The following is a 23,107-nucleotide window of genomic DNA, read 5'->3' as shown; positions in this document are numbered from 1 at the left end:
ACAGGAGAGGAGTTATTTATGGATTTTATGTTTGTTTGACCTATCTTCAGGATTACAATTAAAAATGCTAAAAATACCTATTAATCCATTTTATGTTAATTGAGAAGTAGCATACTTAGATTTAAGAATTTTACTAGTGTTTATTTGGCAGATTTGAGGAAATTACTATTGACAAAGCAGTCTGAGGGGGAAAAGGAAATGCTGTATACAATTACAGTAATATCCATCACTATTGAATTGCCATTCTGTTCTAAGAAAAATGAAAGGAAGAACAAAGGACAACGTATGCCAAAACATATTTAGCAAATTTTGAAATCCAATGTTTCTGTTGGATATTTTTGTTATCTCCTGAAGAGTTTTTCTCAGATGTACCATGGTTACAGGACACTAGATTGGTCATAACATACAGAAACATTGTCCTGAAAAATTAAAATATTGATATACAGCTCGGTTCACAAAAGAGTGCAAATACATAGTACTTATAGAACAAATACTTATAATTAGATATACCAAAAGTTCAGAATATATAAGTTCATCATTTTACTCTAAAACAGAAAATCATATTGCAGAGGTTCATAGTTGAAGACCCTAGAGGGCTTTGGCGACCTCCAAAAAGAAACTACAGTATGACTGTCTCTCTTCCTCCTACAGATAACAGAAGACAAGACAAGATAGGGGACTAGTCTAAACACACAGTATATGAAGGGAAAGGCAGGAATCTAACTTGGGAGTTTAATTCACAGTATTTTACTCTCACCCCTAGGACATACCATTCAAAAGCTGATCAGAAAAAGATAATGCTGTATTACGTCTGACACTACTATTTTCCTTCCATCCACTGGCCCAACCCAGAGCAGACTGAAAGCGTGAGAGGGAAGGAGCTTGTACCTCCTTTCCAACCCAACCTCCAAACTGTACTCCCTCCTTCGTTGACACCACTTGAACAACTGTCACAGAGAGAAATCAAATGGCTCTACATGAATCCTCTCACTTGAAGTATGCTCATACTTATTAATTATCAGTCATAGCTGATAAATCCTTGATTGCTGCCTTTCTAAAAAAGGACTCTATGAAAACTTCATTTTAACCCTTTTACGGTATGTAGGCAGAAACAACTTTTATAAAGCAGTTCAGGGAACTTTGTCTTACTATTTAAAAAGATGACAAATCAGAATATGTGCTGTACTAGCTATAAAATGGACATTTGGATTAACTGAGGCTTCTATTTTATCTTCTTCCACAGCAGGATATACATTATTCTGATGGTAATGTAAACCTTCATCACTGTTGCTTTATTGCTGCTCTTCAGTTTACAGATGCTACTTCAGTTTTCTGCTATTACCCCAAAGCATAATAATCAATTATGAATTTTTATGGTTTAATAGATTAGAGAATTATAGATTAGTAACATGTATCATGATATTGTAGCTAATTTCATTGGCTACATACTATATGCTACCTATTTTGAATTTGCTGTCAGGTTGTTAGTTTTTTAAAATATATTAGGCACTCAGGTGTGAATTAAGAAGATACACATAGGCACTTTATATTGTTCATATCATAAATTAATAGCTAAGCAGAACAATGAAATATTTTTCATTTCTGGTATGAGAATTGAACTGCCCAGAAAAGCATAGTCTCTATCAAATAAAACAATCCCTGACTTTATGCCACAAAACACTGATTAAGAAATAACATTTGAATGAAAATGGTTGCGCATAACGAAGCTACTAAAGTTTTCCAATAGCTGTTTAGAAAGACAGCTGTTGGAAGACATATTTGTGTGCATGTGTATATATATATATATATCAAAACAACTTAAGGTCAGGCATCTTTTTTCTTAAAAGTGACTGCAAAACATGAGCTAAGGAACATATCACATTGTTTGCTACCATATCAATTGCAAAGCAACGGTGAGTCTAAGATTCTATTTTCTTGTCTTGCACAGATAAAAATGGAAGATGCACACAGGAAAAAAAGCAAAGTTGAATTACTATAACAAAACAAACACAAGACCTAAACCAGAATTACATACCAGGTGCAAAAGCTGCAGTAACGGGTGCCTCAGTTGCCTTTACGATTGTAGAAAAACCAATCTGCTACATTGTATCAGATATAAACGTGCATTCAGCTTTACAGACCAAAAATTAATTGCAGCCCTTGTGTCACCTTGCAAACAAAATGAAGCCATAGAATTGGTTGTTTGCAAGCCATTTGTTAACATTTAGTAACTACGCAAAGTTTAAGAAGAACAGGCTGAACCCAAGCAGTTGAAGGAGGAGGAAGCCATTTTGGGTGTGGCACCTGCAAAGTCAACAGGTGCTTTCTTTAATGAATTTAGAAAATCATCCTCAAAGCAAATTGTGTTTCACATTCAGGGAAACAAGCGGCTGGGGGAAAAAAGGGAACTCATAGAAGCTGTAGAAAATGAGGTATATTTGATGCCATCAAATCTTAGGAACAGCTCTTGAATTCTGAACAATTCTGGAATGGGTGAAAAAATGTTCAAGTAACTCTGAGGGAAATCAGTTCTTACGAAGTGGACGATAATATCTGCATTTAACTCGTGGGTGCCACAGCCTTGTGCTATGATTGGCTGCCATCTGGGCTCCATCTGACAGCAGCAGATTGGTATTCTCTGCACATGTCCTCGCAATTCCTGTCGCCTATGTTTGCTGTCCCTTACACATACACACAATACATTATTTACTCAACTATAAACATTTCTGTAGTGTACACAAGCAGCATCTACAGTGCAATCATGCACCAGCATTCAGGATCAATCTGGTATTAATAGTACATTTCTGGCTAATCTTTTACAACTGGTTTATAATAAAGATTTTTAACGGTGCAAACATTTTCTCACCTACATATGTTAGAAACCTCTCATTTTTTGTTTGCTTTCCTTTATTCCCTGAATAATAAAAGGTCATTATTGCATGCATAATATTTTTGCTTTCATGAAGGTAACTTTCTGTTAAGCAGGATAGTTAAATAACTGCAATGGAACTGTAAGTGTGACTGAGAACAGACCAAAGCAGGCTGATGTGTTAGCACTGCACAGAAATATTTTTCTTCACGAACAGCAATTTCATAAGAAGGCTATCAGCATTGGTATACAAACTAAAACTCCTACAGAATCAACAAGGACAGCACTGTCCTTACTTAAAAGAGCAGAAGATGTTATTCCTCTCCATTTATTAAATGATTCAACATTGCGGTACGCCTGCAACTAATTAGTATGATCAACACAGTGCAGGGCAGGAACAAAAGCAGACCAGCCTCTGAGATGTGCTGATGTAAAAGCACACAGGAGCATACATTTTTAAACCCTGTCCTATAATTTATAACCATTACGTACTAATCATTGTTTGATGGAACTTTCATTTGTAAGACTGAATTTAATGTCATTTCTGATTAGGCCTGTCTCTGGATATTAAAACTGACCACCAGGTTTATTTACTTACTAGCAGTTAATTAACTTACTTTCTTTAAGACTGTCTTATACTAAACATTATACAAAACAGAAGGTCAGTTACTGACAAGTAAGAATGATACAGATGCGTGTAAAAAGAACATATACATATGGCAAAAGAGAGAGAGAGAGAGAAATATAGGTATATTTGCTAAGTCATATACTTACCATTAGCACTGCAAAGTTACTGAAGTGTGTACTCTGAATGGTGGTAATATTGCCTGCAGAACTAATTATGTGGCACCCTTCTCCCCACCAGCCTCCATGTCCATCTAGAAGGTCAAAATCCCAGAAGGCTGCAATGGGGTCTATACCCCGTGCAAAGTGCCTCAACCCTATAGTAAGAGGGCTGGTGAGATTTCCAAAACTGCACCCATCTGCAAAAGCAACAAACTGAATCAGAGCGATGGAGTGGAAAACCCTTTATTGATGAATGCTGTGTAAAGAGATCAGATACACTAAACTATGGGGGAAAAAAGCAATAGACATACACTCTTAATGATCAAAATCAAAGGTAGCGTTCACATTCAGAAAAGTTTGCAATAGCATAAATAAATCTGAACATTTCAGTCCCATAATGTGTCCGAATGATCTAATCATCCTTCACAAAGCAGATTTTTTGTTTCAAATTCTTCAGTTACGACCAGTGTTAGACTATTGCCCATGTAACTGCAGAAACAGCTCAGTTTCATGGTATGATTAATAGCTGAGACAATTCTGCACTTTGAAAGTCACATTTAAACATTTTAAAAATGTTAATAGAAATGAGAGCACTATTCAGTATCAAATAAAATCAGTAAAATTGCCGGGGTGAATAATTAATCAAAATAATGGCTCACTAGCATATACAAAATATCACATTTGGACAAAAGCCTTTAACAACACCTGTTTTACGTCCATCGTATCAGAAAGTATACTGGTGAGTATTGATACATGCAACAGGGCACTACTCTCACTCCAAAAGCCTTATTTTTATCAGTGTCTAGGATGTTAACACTGCGATTTTCATTGTAAAGAGTACAACAGGGTTCTTTCCTGTAGCACCGTGCTTTAAGAAACAAGCATCTGTAACAACATTGTCAACAAACAGTAGTCCAAAATTTGCATTCTAGTCATACAGCAAGTGCATTTCTTTATTTGCAGGATAATTTGAATAAAATCATGCAGATAGGAACAATTGCAAGCATTTGTACTAAAGAAAGAGACTGTTTCCAGCCTCTCAGCACACTGTATACTCTACTCCTCTATTCTCTACATAATCAAGTATACCGTAGCTTTTAGATTAAAGGAAATAATGCATAACAACTCCTCACCTATTTTAGCAAAAACAGCTGGTGTGGCAACCGTCCTACGTTTCCCATCATCTGCAAGATTTGATGAGTTTCCTGTGCTAGGAAAGAGTTTTCCATTCCGAAAGACAATAAACTGTAGCTTGCAAGTGGAGTTATCAACAGATTGCCAGGCTGAAGACTGAGAGAAGACAGACTGTGGCAAATGAACTGAAGCTACTGCTACGGCATTCTGTACAATGAGAAAAAAAAAGAAACATTTAAAATGCAAATCACAACAGGGTTGCTTTCATGATGTTTTAAACTCCTGTACAAGAAATGTATGCTGCCTTCCTTTTCCAACAGACTGGAAGCAACCAAAGAAGCACAAGCTGTAACCATGGGAATAGGATTGGTACAGTGCATATTAAAAGGGAAAACGTTTTGATTGAATGTGAGAGTCTATATGGTCAAGCTCCCTGCTGCAGAGGTGAGAATGGTTCTTACCGTGCCTGCTAGAGGGTCCATCAACACTGCAGATCTGATTTAAAGAGACAACCTCTACCAGGTTTTCTCCTTCACTTAAAACAGAATCAGACAACTTACATGAAAACATTTCTCCGAAAGGGTACTTAAAGAGTATAAAAATAATTTTATTAATACAAAAAATTACATCAGCAGAGAACTGCAAGTACAGTAAACAACACATTTTATGAATATGTTTTTCTTGTTTCATATAAGGAAAATCAGTTAACTTCGTGTTTTAGTAATGCAGGATTAAAAAATATTACAAGCACTAATGTAAAAGAAGAAAACAAGACGGCACTAGGAGAAAATGAATGAAGACTGTCAGATCACTATAATGGCTTTGAGTTGTGAGTGTGTTATACACCCTTTTACAAGCAGATAATTCCCTTACAGCAGAGCTATAAAATACACCAAACATTATGTTCTGAGGACTTCGCTCATCAAACATTTTTTTCCGCCAAAGTACCAAACTAATCATTAAAGACTGAGATATTTACAAGAAAAAACAAATGATGAACAGTGGGAAAATAAACAAGGAGTCTGTCCTGACCCTTGAAGTGAAAAGTATATGTATTTAAAAACAAACAAACTACAAAATGTTCTAATTTGCATTTTCCCCAAGGGCAAAGTATAGCTTCTGTGCACATAATTTACATAGATTATCACACAGTTTACTGATAGCACATGTGCGCTACCTCTTTGAGAAGTAAAACAATAATCTTCACAATCATGTAAACAAACATGACATTAATATATGTCTATGTGCTGGGAGAAATATACATGTGGGAGATAAAAGGTACAACAGAGATCAGTGAACTAAAATGAATATGAGAAGCATCTAGTGATCTCACGATAAATACGGGAGAAAAGCATGAGTAGTCTGTGATGTCATTGGGATGCTTAAATAAACAGATGAAGGCTTCTGTACAATTTTCTCTTTGTTACCATGTATATTTTGGAAAGGTTTTGTGATTTTAACAGTAAAAATGCCAAATATTCCTTTTTTAAATAAATGTTCAATCTAGGTGATGCCACTTATTAAAAATACTCAGGAAAAACAGAGCAAATAGCAACAGGACATTTCTACATTACATTTTAGAATTACTATGAAGGCTTTAATTGGAATTAACTGAGCTAAACATCAAGCACTCATCCTTAGATTGTTTCCACTGCCTAATTCACTAAAACTGTCATAATTGGCTTTATCTCACGCTTCTGAAAAAGACACATTTTACTCTATGATATCCCAGAGTATCTGTATATGCTGAACCTCTGATGATACCATTTTGGCCATAAAATTGTTATCAATAAGTATGCACAGAAATTTTTAGAAGTGTCATTTGTCAAACCCCAGGTCACAGTTGAGGACTTTTCTGTAGATGTACAGAAGTGTAAGAGAAGTTACAGTGTGACTAACTTTATATTTGTATTGGATTTTTATTATTATTCTGTGCTGGAAAAAGCAACAACAATGACATATTAAATTACACTAATTACTTATTATACACAAAAAGAGAAAGCTAGAAGCATCTGAATGAGCTTATGATAATGAAACCAACAGCTAAAGGCACTGGGATAAGCAACAATGTGCTATGACTTGACAAAAGCAGTCCTACACAAGCCAGAGAAAACAACAGGTTTATAGCACTTTTGCTAAGAGGGGAAATTGTCTAATTCATTGTGGTTCTCTAATTTCTTCTCCATTGGGACTTACTGATACCAATGGGAAAAAGTAATAGTATAGAGAGATCTTGGCTGTGAGACTGGGGAGGTGCAGAGAGGCTGCACACATCTGAAGCATAAAGAGCTGACGTGCAGGTCTGATGACAGGTCGCACAGCTGGGGAAAGACCAAGGTGATGTCCACCCCTCACCTCCTCACTATCGCCCTGTCTCTGCCCACACAGTGACCCTTCACTACATAACATAAAAGAAAGGAACCCGATCACGGTGCCCTAAGTCTGACACACAGACTACAGCTTCACCTCACAGGGGCAAAGCCAAACGCAGTGAAGAAAAGCTGCACACTGGCTACAAATGCATTTAGTGTGGACTGGTCGCGCTCCTTGGGCTGACTGAGCAAATCTCACACATGCAGCAACATCAAATTACTTACATGAAAAAAAGACACATTTACAGAAAACTATTTCCTTACTAGACTTCAGGAGAGTGTTTTTCCCTGTTTGTCTCCTCAGAATGTACCAAGAATATGAGTACTCACATCATTAACTATTTAATAATCTTTGCTAAATAATGTCTAAAGTCACTTCTTGGGATACAATTTAATTGTGAATACTGCCCTATGTATACCTGTTATTTCAAACAATTTCTTTTGAATGCAGGCAGTCTGATGGAATGAAGGGCAAAGGGACAGGGCTGTTCCTTGACTGGACAAATGTACATATAAAGTCAAACTACTCGCTGCACATCAAATATTTACTTTACGTAGAAATTCGTCAGAATTAAACATCAAACTGTCTGCTACAGCAACATGCCTGCCAACAAGCTCCTCTGCTAGGATATTAATGAAAAATGCACACACTGAGAGTGCCCACACATTCACAATGCTGTTTAAAAATATGAATAAATATTTGTGAACAATTTTTACATCTAAGATATGTGAGAATCTTTTCAATAGCAGTAGTCATTATTCACGGGAGAGGGATGATCTGAGCACCCAGGCAATCCCTGTTATAGTGGTAGAGGATGGATGGAGCCTGACTGGAGGCTCAGTCTTGGATTCTGCTCATCTTATGTGTGGTGATTAATAAGTTGGTTCCCCACTCTTGCCTCAGTTTCCCTCTCACTTGGTGAAATAAAAATGATGGTATTTCTTTTGCTCTGTAAGGTGCTCCAGAGTTCAGAGATGAAACACAATGTGGGAACAGATTATTACTAAAACCAACGACAGTAACATCAAATTTTGAGTGAATGACTATGCTTCAGATGTTTCAAAATCCACATAAATCATCTCATTTTTAAAAATTTTTCTTGGACAGCATATCACCACATCACATAAGAACTGACATTTCCGAGTGTGCTAGTGGCAGCATCTCAGGAAGCTGCTCCGCCTCTAAGAGGGGAGAAAGAGCACTAGAGACAGAACCACCATCAAGTGTCCTGCATAGGAGCTGCAGCTTTGCAATGACACAGGTCAGCACCGGCATCTCATATTTTCCCTGGAAAAGCTTAGAGTCTGTGTCAGCAATTTACTAGTCAGGATTTAGACATTCTGTGAGCGTTTTCAAAACAGAAAGTCAATAATCCCTTCATGACTCCATTTCACTTTTAGTCCTATTAACTGGATTGTACTGGCATTGATTAGAAAAAGGAAATCCTGAATATACTGTAGATTTTTCTAAGGAATATTTTTCTGCTGGAAAATGCCAGTGTTTTAAAATGAAAGCTATCCACAGACATCCACCCATTTGCGCATAAATATGATAGAAACGATGCAAATTTCAAAACCTCCCAGTTATCTTCCATGTCATCTGCCCAGTTATTCAAAAATCTGCTGTATGACCTGCAGCCAGGGAAAGAGGGCTTATCAGCTCTAAACCAGCTCTGAGCATTTTCCGGGAGGGCTCCTAGGACTCCTGGCTCCTAAGACTTCTTGGAACCTGGGAAACTTTCCAAAAAGCCAAATGAAAGGTTGTTTTAAACACTGTGAATCATAATTTGAAAAGTACAGTTTTGTAAGTACTTTTGAAGTTTTATTTTTTGTTTCCATTTCAGAGCTGGTTTTTTTGTGCGTGGAATTTTTCAAAATATCTGAGGAACAGAAACAACACAAATAAATCCAACTGGATCCCAAAAGTTTTAAATTTGAATGGAAAATCTCATTGTAAAGAGGAAATGGTCCTCAGGATATTGAGAACAACTGACTCTTGACATTTTTGCAGCTCATGCATGTGTGACCCTTATTAAAAATGTTTTAAGGGAAAAATGAAAGATTTAAAGTGAAGTTTTTCCCCAGGCAATTTTATTCTGGTCAGCAGTCCATTCCTTATAATCAATGCTAGCATTTACAAGGAGTTTTTAAGTGTTTAGGAAAGACAGCCTCTTGCCTTAGGTGCCTTTGTGATATGTTGGCCCTTCTACTTTCACGATTCTTTTAAGACACCTTCTCCTACTTTCAACATTGCTTCCCCATTATCTTGTTCTACTTGTCTAAAATTTAGCATAATATTGAGAGACCATACCCATTATCAGACAATCACTATCAAGGAAGATACTTGGTAACCACTGTGGAACGACATAAATCAAATTATTTTCAGTAGCTCTTCCTTGTGTATGCTTTGATCCTAGACTGATTTTGAGTTCAAGCACAGTTTTTCTATTTGAGATAAAAAATATTTCATAGGAAAGCATCCAATTTTGAGTCCTCAGAACAGTCATAAGGTATATTTTTCCAGTTGGCAATTTCCTTAACTTAAAAAACAGCACCTTAACAACAGGTCAGAAGAAAACTGGAGGAAAAAGAAAAAGGGAGTAAATGAAATCACCTGAACGCCTGGCAGAGAACTGGAAAAGCAGCTCCACTGCTTCAAGATTTTAAAGAATCTGATGAGGTGTTTTATAGATTCATATGCAAAATGCCATATATTATATTATTAAAGATACAAGGGTGTTGCCAAAATAGGCACAAGCTATATAAAGTTACAGCAGCAGTAAACAAAAAGTAGAGACTAAGCTCTACGGGTAATAGCCTATATTACTAATTATGTACTGACTGAGTTAACAGTGTGGTCATCATAACAAAATGAAGCAAATAAATTATTTATACATATACAATAGATTTTATTTAGTCCCTCAAACAAGACAGCAGTTCTCTAGAAGCAACTGAAGATTTCAGTTTGGAGTTTATGTTAAAGGTTTGGTGGTTAACATAACAAAAAAGTGCAAAATTGTTTTTTCAGCTATCTCTCCTGGTAGATACTTAAATAACACTCCTTTGGAATTATCTCAGCACATGATATATGAGATAAGGATAGGCACTTGGCCCAGCGCTGTGAGGCTTTAGGTAGACTGTACATGAGTGCTGATCTCTTTTTTCTGGTATGAAAAGTGTCAACAAACAACCCGAAAAATTTAGACTATCTGGGAAAATGCCAAATAAAGGTTCTGTAAAAAGAATGGAAACAGTGCCAGTTTGAAGAAATATGGTTATACAAGACACATACTCGGTGACAAACAATTTGACAGGTCCTAAAAGAGATAGAATTGTTTTGGTGTGGTTTTTTTTTTAAATGAGAAGATACCAAGCAAGGAAAGTAGGAGATCCCCAGCCATGTTAACTTATCTACATAACATTGCTCCTGATTTATCACAATTTAACTATCCTTTTTAGACTGCTGTTTAAACACAAGTCTGGAAAGGCTCAGGGATGACTAGCAAGTGAAAAGCAAAATTTATATAGATTCCCAGAGAGAAATGAAGAGGTACCTCCAAAAATGCAACGTAAAGTCACCTGGGTATTGAGATGAAATTGCTAAGTGTGTTAGGATTATTATGTGATAAAGTCATTATGTGGCAATACTGCAGTCCACATCCATCTCAATATCTGGAAACCTAAGGACAGAGTCAAAGATATGTTTGTTCTAGCCAGGCGTAAATGCTGGTTTAATGCACAGTGAAAATGTGGCATCAACAAGAAACATAGGCAAATTGTATGAAAATGTACAAAACCATCTTAATGTGCGTTTAAAGTTCTCACTAATTAATAATAAAGGTTTTCTAGAGTCATGCTATAGAAACATTAGATTTAGCAAATAGCATGGAAATTTTAGAAAAGCTGGTAGTATAAAATAATCTTGGAAAACCTGATCGTCAGTAACCCTTTTCTAATAAAAGTAAAAAATAAAAGTAGTCTCCACATTAGGATTTTGTATTTCAAATTTGAAAACTTGGCAAACTCAGGAAGTTCATTGATAAAAGTTAACAGGACTTACAAGATCAAGAATGGATAAACAGATCAAAAAAAGACAATGAGTATAACTAGAAAACCTATGAAAAGAAAAAAAAACCAAACCACTGATCAGTGAAACGAAACAGTATTTTAAGTTTCAAGAAATGCATGGATACAGTGATAATTGCCAAAAACATTTTACACACAGCAGTTAAGTTCTTTGGATCTATATTAAAAAAAGGAAAAGGAAAGAAGTAGAGCTGCCACATAGAAAGAATCAGGTAATACATTTTTTATTTAACGTCAATTAAAGTGTTGATGTTACGTGGAGACAATGTTAGGATCAATAATGAGAACAAGAATATCAAAATTACCGCAAATGTCAAAGCAAAATTCAATAAGAGCTAAATATTGTCATACAAATCTTTGAAAGAACTGACACATGAAATCAAAAGACAATTGTAATTTTTTTTTTTTTTTTTAGGAATCTACCACGTTGGTCATAAAGCAATGATGACTGCTCTGTAAAATGACCTACAGTTAGAGTGAATGAGTAAACCAAGTTTGGCATGTAGATAATGGTATAGACTTATGCACGAATGAATAACTTTATTGCATAGTTCACAACATCACTCACAACTGTTGCTGCCATATCGGTCTGCTTCTGTGTCCAAAGACAGGCCGTTTTTAACGAGTTCAAAAGAGTTGACTGGTACATTGCATGAAAATGTGGTGTTCTTTAGGCACTTCTATATGGACCACTATGTCATTGTTTCTGCGTTCCAGTGTGATCCATTGAAGTTGCATATGCATTCATGCATTAGTCCTCCAAACCATAGGTCAGCATTTAGGACTTCATTATTAATGCACCCCTGAAAATACGGTCAAAAAATGTAATACTTATTTTCTAAGAAAAGGAAAATGTGTGGAATTCTACAAGCAACAACTGACCTGTTAATCTGACATCATGAGGGAAAAAGAGAAAAAGAGCGGGGGGGGGGGGGGGGGGGGGGGGGGGGGGGAAATCAAAGAAAAGGATAACACAAAGGGAGACAGGGTAGGTTTACCAAAGGTAAATAATGCCAGACCCACATGATGGTCCTCTTTGATAACTGTTTTTCTAGACAAGGCAATACAATTCACCTAATTTCTTTGGTCTTTAATAAAATATTGGATGCTACATAGAAAACTGTTAGCTGAGTTGAGACATTGAGAATTAGTGAAAAATAGTGTCAGGTGAATAAGGAACAAGCTAAAATTGATAATACAATTATTTATGTTGAAAGGGGAAGATGGGCTGGAGTGAATATATTCAAATTTCCTATGAAAATCTGTTTAGAGACTTCTAATTTTTATTTGATGACCTTGAAACAGAGAGGAATGTCACCTAAGACAATGTTCAAAATCATATGTTTTACAGATTTATAATGAGAATTTCTATTATAAGGTGGTGAAACAGACCACTTTGGAAAGCAACAGACAAGGAAAAGGACCTGAAAGCACTGGTTGATCACAGGATGACTCAGAGCCAGTGTGATTTAACAATAAAAAAGACATATACAGTCCAGAACATACAAGATGATGCATTTCCAGGGAAATACTCTGATTTTAAAGACCTAATCAGAAACATACTACATGGTTTTATCAACTGGGCTCAGGAAAAATCAGTCCAGAATAGAATGGATGTAGAGGATGGTTAATAAGGTCACCATTAGAATGAATAATTTGTTTCACAAGTGCAGAGTAAAAGAGTTCAGCTTTGTTAGCCTAGCACAATGAAAGAAGAGGCTGTGCCTGCTGTCTTTAAAAATACCAGAGGAATAGCATCTAGGAAGGAAGAAGAGTCATGTGAGCAAATAGCGAGCATGAGCACAAGGACAAATAGGACATTGGTCAAGAGCAAAAATGCAGACTTAAAAGTATGAAAATGTTTCCTAGCCTTTATAACAGAGAGGATAGGATAGTTTTCAAAGACTATGGACACACAAAAAAAATTACCTACTCTAGAGAGAGTATTTGAAAACTTTGTGATAGAACTACACAATGCAGTTAGAAAAGTTTTGGTTTATTTCTCTGTTTTACAAGAAGTGTCTAAAATTCCTTTTGAGAACTCATGAATTCCCTGAATAAAGGAATTCCTGAACTTCCTACTTCTACTTACATCCCCAATATACAGTTAATAGAGTTCATAAAAATCTCACTAAGAATAAAAAGAGTTCAAAAAACTATACAGTCATGGTAGATTCAAGCAACTCACATCTGCAATAAAAGAACATTGAGCATAGAAATGACATTATCATTTTTTTGAGAAACAAGAAAAAATTCTCCACACATGTAAGAGCTGCAGACAGTCAGCAAACTTGAAAACTGAGCCACTTATTTAATGTAGACACCTATTTTAGAAATCTTAAAACAAATGTCTAAAAATAGAACAATTAAACACAGATCTCACATGGAATAGTAAAAAATTAAGACATAGGCATATTTCTATTACTTATCTTCCTACTATTTGTCTGTAAAACTGAAGAGATCTTTAGCACTTATGTTACAAGAGCTCAGTCTCCTACACTGCGTGATGATCAAGACAGCAATATACATCACAGATAACCGTTAACTACTGACACTCAGATAAATATTCCCAATATAGAATCACATAAAAATGGAATCACTCTAATCACTACACCACCATTCCTAAACAAGAATCCCAGATTTACTCTACCTGAAATAGAATATAAAATGAAGATATCCTTCATTTGTGGTAGCATCAGTAGTAGCACTAGTGGGTAACCTTGTGGCTCTCAATAAAAGACAAAATCCTTTCTTTACACTGTTGGATTGGCTAGCAATCGCCCATACACTCAGGCTGCACCTATAGGTAGGGCCATAATACTTAACTCCGATATTGCGGTGACTTCAAAGAAAGCCTTTGAAGCAACTTGAGTATCAGTTGAAACAGGTGATTCTGCAAAAGCCTCAGAAAACACAAGGAATCTGCAGACCACCTCAAACATTATTGCTCCAGTAGATATAATGTAAGAACAAGGATTAAGAACCATCTTTGTAAATGATTTACTGCTGATAATTTGTTAGTATACTTTTTGTGTATTCCAAAACTCCACATCAGCAATCTCATTTTAAAATTTCCAAGTTTTACCCAAGTTTCCACCTTTTACAGTAATGTATCTTTTGCCCAAATGTTAACAACAGAAAAAACCACTGTAAGGCACAACAAAAATCAGTAATGAGGGAACAACATTATATCAATTGAATTTTATAGAAGAAACACAACACAATTTTGTTATAATGTTAATTGTTAGGTTTTATATTTAATTTAGATTAAGTTTTTATTTTAAGGATCTTTTTAGATTTTTCAGACAGCGCTACATGACTGTTTCAATTCAGGGTTCCTTATTACAAGTCAAGCAGGGTCTGCAATAGACTTGCCAAAATGCAGAAAGTTATGCCAGAGAATGCATAAAATTGGTCTTCCTGGGAATGTAAGAGTTCTTAAGGGTGGCTTATGATTTTTCAACTGGAATTTAAAGGGTTTTCGGGGGGGGGAAGATGCTTGAAGTCTTAAAGGATTTTGGACACATCCCAAAATTCACACTGTAACTTTCTGTTGTTTTCCTCTGGACCTACAGAGACTCACTGCAGCTTCATTTTCAAAAAGCATGGCTTCTGGTAGTGTGCTCTACAGGAAGACTCACCCTATTAGGAATTTGGTTCACTGGGCCCTTCAGGGATGCATTAGCTCCTAGAAAAACTACATTTTCCTCTGAGCAGCCTGGGATGAAGGAATATTTTTCCTTTTTATTTAGAAGCTCAGTTCATCTTCAAGCATTAAATATGTGAGATCTTTCTAGAAAGATGATAAGCATATTTGATTTTATTATTACATTGATGGGACTGTGGTTTTAATTGTTGCAGATGCACTCAGAGGATGGGATGGGCATATGCTAAATTGTTAGAATTTTTAAATATAAAGTCACAATAAATAATCTCGTGAGTCGTCTAGGTGGAACATTCAACTACATAATTACAAAGCTATCACCATGGATCTTAGGAAGGGCATCATAATTATATGGAATACAACTAACCAAATACCTTTTACAGCTCATTGAGCACTGAATTCAATTATACATAAGTATTACCAGTTTAGGAGAAGGAATCATGTGAATGCTAGTTTTGGTATACCAACATACATGAGTCTTTTTGCCATGATCACTTTTAATTTGTTTTTTGAACTAGGTGAATTGTGTTAATGTAGGCCTCATAACAGTCTTACTTTCTGCATAATCCATAGCTTAGTAATTATCATATATAAGAAACTATTAGGAATAGGAACAAAGAGAATATTTCCCACTGCTTAGACATAAAGTGTTAAGAAAGATTTTTCTAAAGTTGGAGAAACACAATTTGATTAAAAGGAGAAGGGATACTAGGTGACTTGTAAGCATAAGAAAAACCACTCTGAACTAAGCAAAATTCATATGCATTTTAATAGAGTGCAGTACATACCATTACAGATTTTATGACTTTTCTAAAGTCTTAGATAATTTGTGTATATCCATTTATTGAATATGAGTACACAGTGATGCAACCATTAGGCAATACAGTAATTCAAAATGACTGAATATTGCAACTATTTAACCATACTAGATGATAGGATTTCTAATTTCACTGATGTTGTATTAACACTTAGTTAAGCTAGATAAATATAAAGGTCATTTAGTAACATAAGTGGGAATGTAGTGAAAAAGATTAATTCAGAAATTTTTGATAAACTATTTTGATATAATTTTCCTGAGGCAGAGTGAGCTTCTACATTGCATATAATGTACAGAAGTCCAAGTATTAAGTGTTTTTCTGGTGCTGCCTTTTCATAAAGATGACTGCAATGAAATGCTGACATTGCTGCTTGATGACTACTGAAACATTGCCCCTGTCTGATAATGGAGGAAGGCTGAAACTGCTGAAAATAATTTTAGCAATATGGGTCTTTTAGGAAGTGAATTTAAAAGCTCCACACCATGAAATGACTTAACATTCTGCAGATTTTGAATCATTTGGATATTATCCTCAGGAATGATCCCTATTGCCTATGGCCATTAAACAATTCAGACCCAGCATTACTCTTGCAAGCCATAACCTGGGCAAGGCACACATTTCTAGAAGCTGATGTGAGATCACTACTTTCCTTTGCTTTGCTGTATAGAGACAGTTAAGTATTTGAAAGAGTGGTAAGATCGCCTTTTCTTTAGTTCACGTATACAGTCACACCTTTCTCCACTCTATTACAAGATACAACTTCACTATCCTCACAATATTCAAGAAAATACACCTCCTCAAGAAGAGCAAATATGATTTCTTCCCTCCTTCTGTTCCCAAACTGTTTTCCATTTTGAAAAACTGATATATTTTAGTCTCCAACTTGCCAAAACAATAATCTGCTTCCTGAATTTCAGTCACTCAGTTGATTTATTAGCTTCTACAGTACAGTCAGAAAGAATGTGTCATAAGAAGAAATGGGAAAAAAGTGAGTAAAGTGAGTACAGTTACATTGGCAAGAGAGAGGTTCTGAGTCACAGAAGCGTCTCCACATTTGGATGAAAGTACCCAAGGTGTCCAGACCCTTGAGTTGCATGGTGGTAAAGTGGATGTATATCAATGATGGCAAGTGACATTTTAAGAGAATTCTTATAATTGAGATGTTGAGTATGAAGAAGACAGACACTCCACTACTGCTAGTGCCTGTAGTTGTTAGTAGTTGCTGCTCCCTAAAGCTCCCATGTAAAATCACGTACCCTGCTCTGTAAGTCTCGCACATATCTTCAGGATTCTGATGCACCCAGTGTGGACACAAAAGACAAGATATTGAGCTCAGTATGACAATGAAATGGTAAAGTCAGAATTTCACCTTTAAAGTTCAGTTCTGGCCAAATGCCATGCTGAACACCTAGTTAGAGCAAAACCAAACATAGATTTGGTACATATGTTTGTGTGTGAAATAAGAGACCATAGATGTTAAAGGGATTTATCCAAGGCTACATTTACATAAGCTAATTATCAGCACTAGTGGGTCCAAGTTTGTGCCACAGTGGTGATGTCAGCCTTTGTTTCTGTCTTACTTTCTTGACAACTGGACAGAAAAGGAATAGAGGAAAGGAGTCCATCTGGAAAGTAAGTTGTCAGTTTGGTAAGAGTAGTACCCTTTTCCAAGCCATTCTATTTTGGGGTTATATATAGAAAACAGATATTGTCTGAGGAATAGTGTATTCCCCCACTCCTTTTTTAAAGAAACAGTATAAGTTGTTTTTCTTGCAAGTAGTATATTTGCAGATATGTTTTCACCAACTATCATCTAAACTAGAGTCATGAGGAAGCCTTGAAATTAAAACATTGTGGGATGCGTACATAAGTACATTGTATGTATAGTTCATGTGAAAATCTTGTCGGTCCTTTGGTTCAGCCACAAAGCATTCAGAGCCAAACAGAACACTTCTACCTCCAGCTGAATCACATGTACTCTCGTTGTCCTCATCATAGATTACTAGTTTATCTGGACAGAGTCCTTAGCCCAGAATGCATCTGTTCTAACAAGCACTTAGGGACAACCTATCTTGATTCATTCTACTAAGTTTTTCTAAGGAATTTGTCACAGAGTTATGTGAATATCAAAAATATTTGCTAGCATTATCTACAGTAAAATCCAATAACAACCACAATGGAAGTGAGGTCTGAGTGAACCTTCCATCAGACCATGTCTCCACCAATCTAGTGATCACTTTATACAGTCCTGTTAGTTGAAGAAGGTTGGAAGAAACCTAACTCTTATTTCTTAACATTTCACAGATGCTAAGAAACCACCTAGGCATGTGTGCAAATTTTTCTTTGTTACTGCAAAAATAGTCACTTAACATAGTCAATGTTAAGCATTTCATTTCTAAAAGCTGACAACTAAAATCTTAATCCTCTAGTCAAATCAAGTTTTGTAGCTCAGCTGCTATGAAACAGTGATGACATTCTCCTGATGAAGATTTTAAAATACTAATATACATTACGGTTTCTTGTCATCAGTCATCACTACATGAAAACTCATAGTTTATATTGGGTGAGGATGGTTTTATATTTCTGGGGCAGTATGCGCTGTATTGCTCTCACTCAAGTGAGCACCTTTGAGTTGAGATACCAAAGAAGGTCACTTGAGACTTCCTATATAGTGCATGAATGCAATTGAGGTCTGAACTAACCCCAGGAGGAGCATTCCCTCATTTCCATTCAGTGACTGTTGAGAATGAAGGTTCCTAATATAATATAATAGACTTCTAATATAAAAGATTCCTTTAAATACTCAGATAGGTGCTAACCTAGCTAAAGTTAGATGGGATGGAACTCGTATAGTAATAAATGAAGACTGAGAACTAAGAATTTACATCAGTCTTCTCTCCCCATTTCTTAGATCAAACAAAAAGGAATAACAATAATCTTAATTCTTCCAAATACAAAGCTACTTTCAGTTTGCAATGTGCTACAGGAGTGGGTGGGAAAGCGTAGCCTTTTCATTTTGCTCATGGCTTTTGAATTAATACAAGTTTTCAAGTATTAGTGCTGCAGGGCCTGTATACTGAAAAAAGCAACAGCAACATGTTCATTAAAAATAGCGGTCTATATGCCATGAAGTGTTCACTTTTTAAACCTTGTAAATTAGTTATATAAGCAGCAAATTTGCAATTTAATCAGTAGAAAATGAATTGTTTTACATTGTTATACATAAGCATTCAGAACGGTTTGAATATTTTTGGTCTTCCCCTCTTGCTCTACTGATTCTCTAATCTTTTCCAGTAAAGGTCAATTCTTCTGGCATCAGTATATTTAATATGTTCACAAATTTGTACCAAAGGCCTTTATTCTAAAGGGCTTCATTTTATCAGTCAGACACATCAACAGTGTGTATAATTCAGACTTTCTCAAGGGCTTCCACTGCCAAATTTGACTGATTTTTTTTTTTCCCAAGTGTGTTATCATTCTTGCTGAATCACTTCCAGTCTCCTATTAAACTGATATGCTTTATTTTAGGCAGTAGCAACGTTCATTTTCCAACATAAAAACTTAATATGTTCTCTGTTTCACTATCTTTTTCTTCTGGACTCCTCAATTTTACTTTCTGCATTAAATAGGATGGGAGTACTTTGCTGAATCTTGCACATGCATTTCTGGACTCTTACTACTGCTACTACCAGATGCTGATATGAGTACGTAAGTGTATGAATTAATTATTTAGGAGCGAGGATCTGAAAGAAACATCCTCAAGGAGGGAAAGGGAAAGAAAATCAATACAAAAAAAGATTGAGTCTCTCATGCCAACATCATGTACAAAATTAATAACTAACATTAGCTGAAAGACAGTGTATTTGAGAAAAACTGGCAGAGTCCCAAATTGTCTATCTCAGCAACAAGACAGACTTAGGTGTTTTTTATCATCAGGAATTCTGAGTCCTCGAAGCTCTATATATCTACAATTATATGAAAACACTGCTGCCAAGGGCACAGACTCTACTAAAAACTGTATTCCCATTTTTTCTGACTATTGTCTAACATAAGGAAGAAGTAGTTTTATAGCAAGTATGAGGACCTACATAAAACTAGAAAAGACTAATTTAAGCAAACTAACAAATGTATTTTGATCCTACTTCCCCAGCTACACCTAGACTTATTGTGTTTTGTTTCTTTCATACAGGACACATTACCTGAAAAGCAAAGGTCTTCTCTTGAAAACAGCAGTAAGAAATGTCTCAACTTTAACAAAATGAAATAGCTTCAGCTAATGTCCCATTTTCTTCCATACATAAACACAAAAATAAAAATTGATTGGTCACTTTGTGCTCTTCTGCCATTCTAAATTTTGATATTCTCACATTTCTTCAATAGATCTACATTAAAAACACAGCGACAAATATATTCATAAGAAAACAAAACTGTATTCACTAATTATAAATATCTTACAGTCCATCTCTTAATTTTATCACCTTGTTGGGGCTTTTCGAGGGACAAACCAAAACCATATTCTCTGTATAGTTTTGATATCCTCCAGCTTTTTAGATTTTTTTGTTTTTTAATGCTTCTGTTCAGAACCAATAAGCTAAAAATGATGCAGTCTGCAAGTCTGAACAACAGCATTTCCTTGCTTTGTAACCTTGACATGGAGAATGCAAGATACTTGTACTTGCTAAGCCATGGTCTATTCAGCATCATTGTGTTAGCATTACTCACCAAGTGGAATTAAAAACTGCACTACAGTTACCATGACAACCAGCTGTCTCCCACATACAGCATCAGTTTGAATTTGTGCAGACTATTTCTAACAACGATTTAAGAGAACAAATTCAGTATTACCCGAAGGTAAAAATCTGGTTTAAGAACAAATAAATATTTTCAGTTTCATACTATTACTTAGCTTAATACATTAATTCCAAGTATGACTTGGGAGATCTTCAGAGAGCTGCAGTGACTTTTCTTAGAAATTAAAGGTGAATGGTAATCTTCTGGTCAATATACAGTTGAGGACCACTGAAATTCTTGACCCAATGAACATATAAGAAGCATATGGAGAAGAGAAGGCATAACATTCATAGAAGAGTTTGTGGGGAAAATGCATTAGAATATTTATTTAATAATTTTCTAAAATTCACATTTGAATGATGCTGTTGATTACCTTGGGTAGTATCACTAACATCATCCATGTATGCTCACTATACAAATTCTTACTAGAAAATAAAGTGTAATCCATGTTCATCCAGAAGTATCAGACAGCAATTCTCCATTGGGAAAATAATCTGAAACTTGGAATATAATTTCTGGGCTAGGGAATTCTAAAATAAATTCCTTTTCTAGTAAATTTGCAGGGTTTTTTTTTGTTTTGTTTTTAACAATCAATTTACATGCAAAGAGACGTCTCAGTTGCTTCTGAAACAGCTGAGCTATAAAGGAAAGAGGGAACAGGAGTATATCAAATTTATATCATATTTACAATGTTTGGTGAAACATACAATTGCATGTCTGGTCATCAGTATGAAGTAGCCACCTGGCAATTTTCAGATCCTTTTGATCACCAAGCATTCTTTCAGTAGAGAAAGGTCAGTTTTGATTGGGGTTGTTTAGCCTGGAGAAGAGGAGGCTCAGGGGAGACCTTATCGTTTTATGCAACTACGTGAAAGAAGGTTGTAGTGAGGTGGGTGCCGGTCTCTTCTCCCAAATAACAAGCAAGAGGACAAGAGGAAATGGCCTCAAGTTGCACCAGGGGAGGTTTAGATTGGGTATTAGCAAAAATTTCTTCACCAAAAGGGTTGTCAGGCATTGGAACAGGCTTGACATTGCCCAGGGAAATGGTGGAGTCACCATCCCTGGAGGTATTTAAAAGACATGTAGATGTGGTGCTTAGGGACATGGTTTAGTGCTGGTCTTGGCAGTACTAGGTTAACCGTTGGACTGGATGATCTTAAAGGTCTTTTCCAACCTAAATGATTCTACGATTGTCATTGCATAAACACATAACAGCAATGATGGCCAGGTCTGCTTGCAGAACAGGAAGATGTATTGTTATGAGGAGAGGGAAAACAAGAACCTCCATAACAACATAAAAACCACATATCAATTGTGAATTTGTATACCGAGTGTGGGGAGAGGGGGGGAAGTAAATGCTGAAAAAAAGATGGTTCAGCTATTAAAAATGTAATTCATGGTTAAACTAAAGGTAATAAAGTAATAACACTATTTTTTGTGTAAGAAACTATAAAAAAATTCAGAGACAGAAAACTTAAATAGAGTCTATATTTACTAAAAAACCTGCTAATGTTACATACTGAATTATGTACATATTAATGATACATCCTACACTCACTCATTTTTCTGGAAGAAAGTGCCACAACTAAATATTACTGCAGATTTCCCATTTGGTATATGGTATAGCACTTGTTGCATTACAGAACTTAAAAACACTTCAGAAAAGAAAACTGGACAAATAAGTGTAAATTTAAAACATTCAGAGGCTATAAGGAATCTGATGCTGTTATAAGTAGTTTTAATTTGTGATTGAGACTTACTGAATCCTAACCCTGAGGAAAATACATAATAATAAAAAGTTTTAGTTTGAATATAATGCTTTAAGTTTTAAATAATTTCATTTACATGGGAATGCTGGTCAGGGTACAAAGACAGAAAAATAAGTATAATCATAGAATCATATCTAAAAGGTTGAGGAGGGAAGTAGCACAGAAATGCATTCAGTCCTGGATCACTGTGGACACATTTGTTATCAGTGACAGGCAATGTGAAATCAAGCACAAACTGAAATCAAACCCTTCTTTAAGGTTACACTAAACTGAACTGACAGGAACACTACATGCAAGAAAGAAAAAGAAATGGATTTCTATATAGCACTTCGATTTTCAACAATGGGAGTGCATAATGTTTAAATGTTAAAACAAAAGAATTCAAGGCAGAAAAGACGTAGAAAGCAAGAGAAGGAATAAAATATAACCTAGGGCTCCAAATCCACAAACCCAGACTTGAACAATTTATTTGCCAGCAAAAAGGCTGCACAGTCAAAGGTAAATGACAATGGGAAAACAAATATGATTGTTACTGGAATTTAACAGATCTGTAACAATCCATTAACTCCTAGATTGAGCTGCAATGTAATATCATAAAATACAAATTAAAAGTAAATCAAGATGACAATATAGGCAGATGTGAATCATTTTGCCCTGAGGCTGAGTCTATACCCTTGTGTCAAAGATGCCTTAATGGGGTTAAAGTAGCATTGCTAACAATTAATGGATGTTTTCTTGTTACATTTCAAAGAAGTATTGACAAAAGTAGCACTGCTAACAATTAATGGATGTTTTCTTGTTACATTTCAAAGAAGTAT

General features: G+C 35.6%; 1 protein-coding gene across 2 annotated transcripts in view; it reads right to left on the bottom strand.

Annotated features, from left to right (window-relative positions):
• Positions 1 to 23,107, bottom strand: part of LOC127017856 (adhesion G protein-coupled receptor A3-like) — a 284,811-nt gene that overhangs the window by 48,340 nt on the left and 213,364 nt on the right. For both annotated transcript variants that reach the window (XM_050899150.1, XM_050899151.1), the window contains 2 exons: positions 4,789 to 4,996; positions 3,644 to 3,852 (listed from right to left, as the gene is read on the bottom strand). In XM_050899150.1, coding sequence (XP_050755107.1) covers positions 3,644 to 3,852; positions 4,789 to 4,996 — 417 coding nt within the window. The remainder of the gene's footprint in view (positions 1 to 3,643; positions 3,853 to 4,788; positions 4,997 to 23,107) is intronic.

The sequence above is a fragment of the Gymnogyps californianus genome, chromosome 6 (assembly GCF_018139145.2).
Source record: "Gymnogyps californianus isolate 813 chromosome 6, ASM1813914v2, whole genome shotgun sequence".
In the NCBI taxonomy this organism is placed as follows: domain Eukaryota; kingdom Metazoa; phylum Chordata; class Aves; order Accipitriformes; family Cathartidae; genus Gymnogyps; species Gymnogyps californianus.
This window is presented reverse-complemented; position numbering and strand designations above follow the sequence as displayed.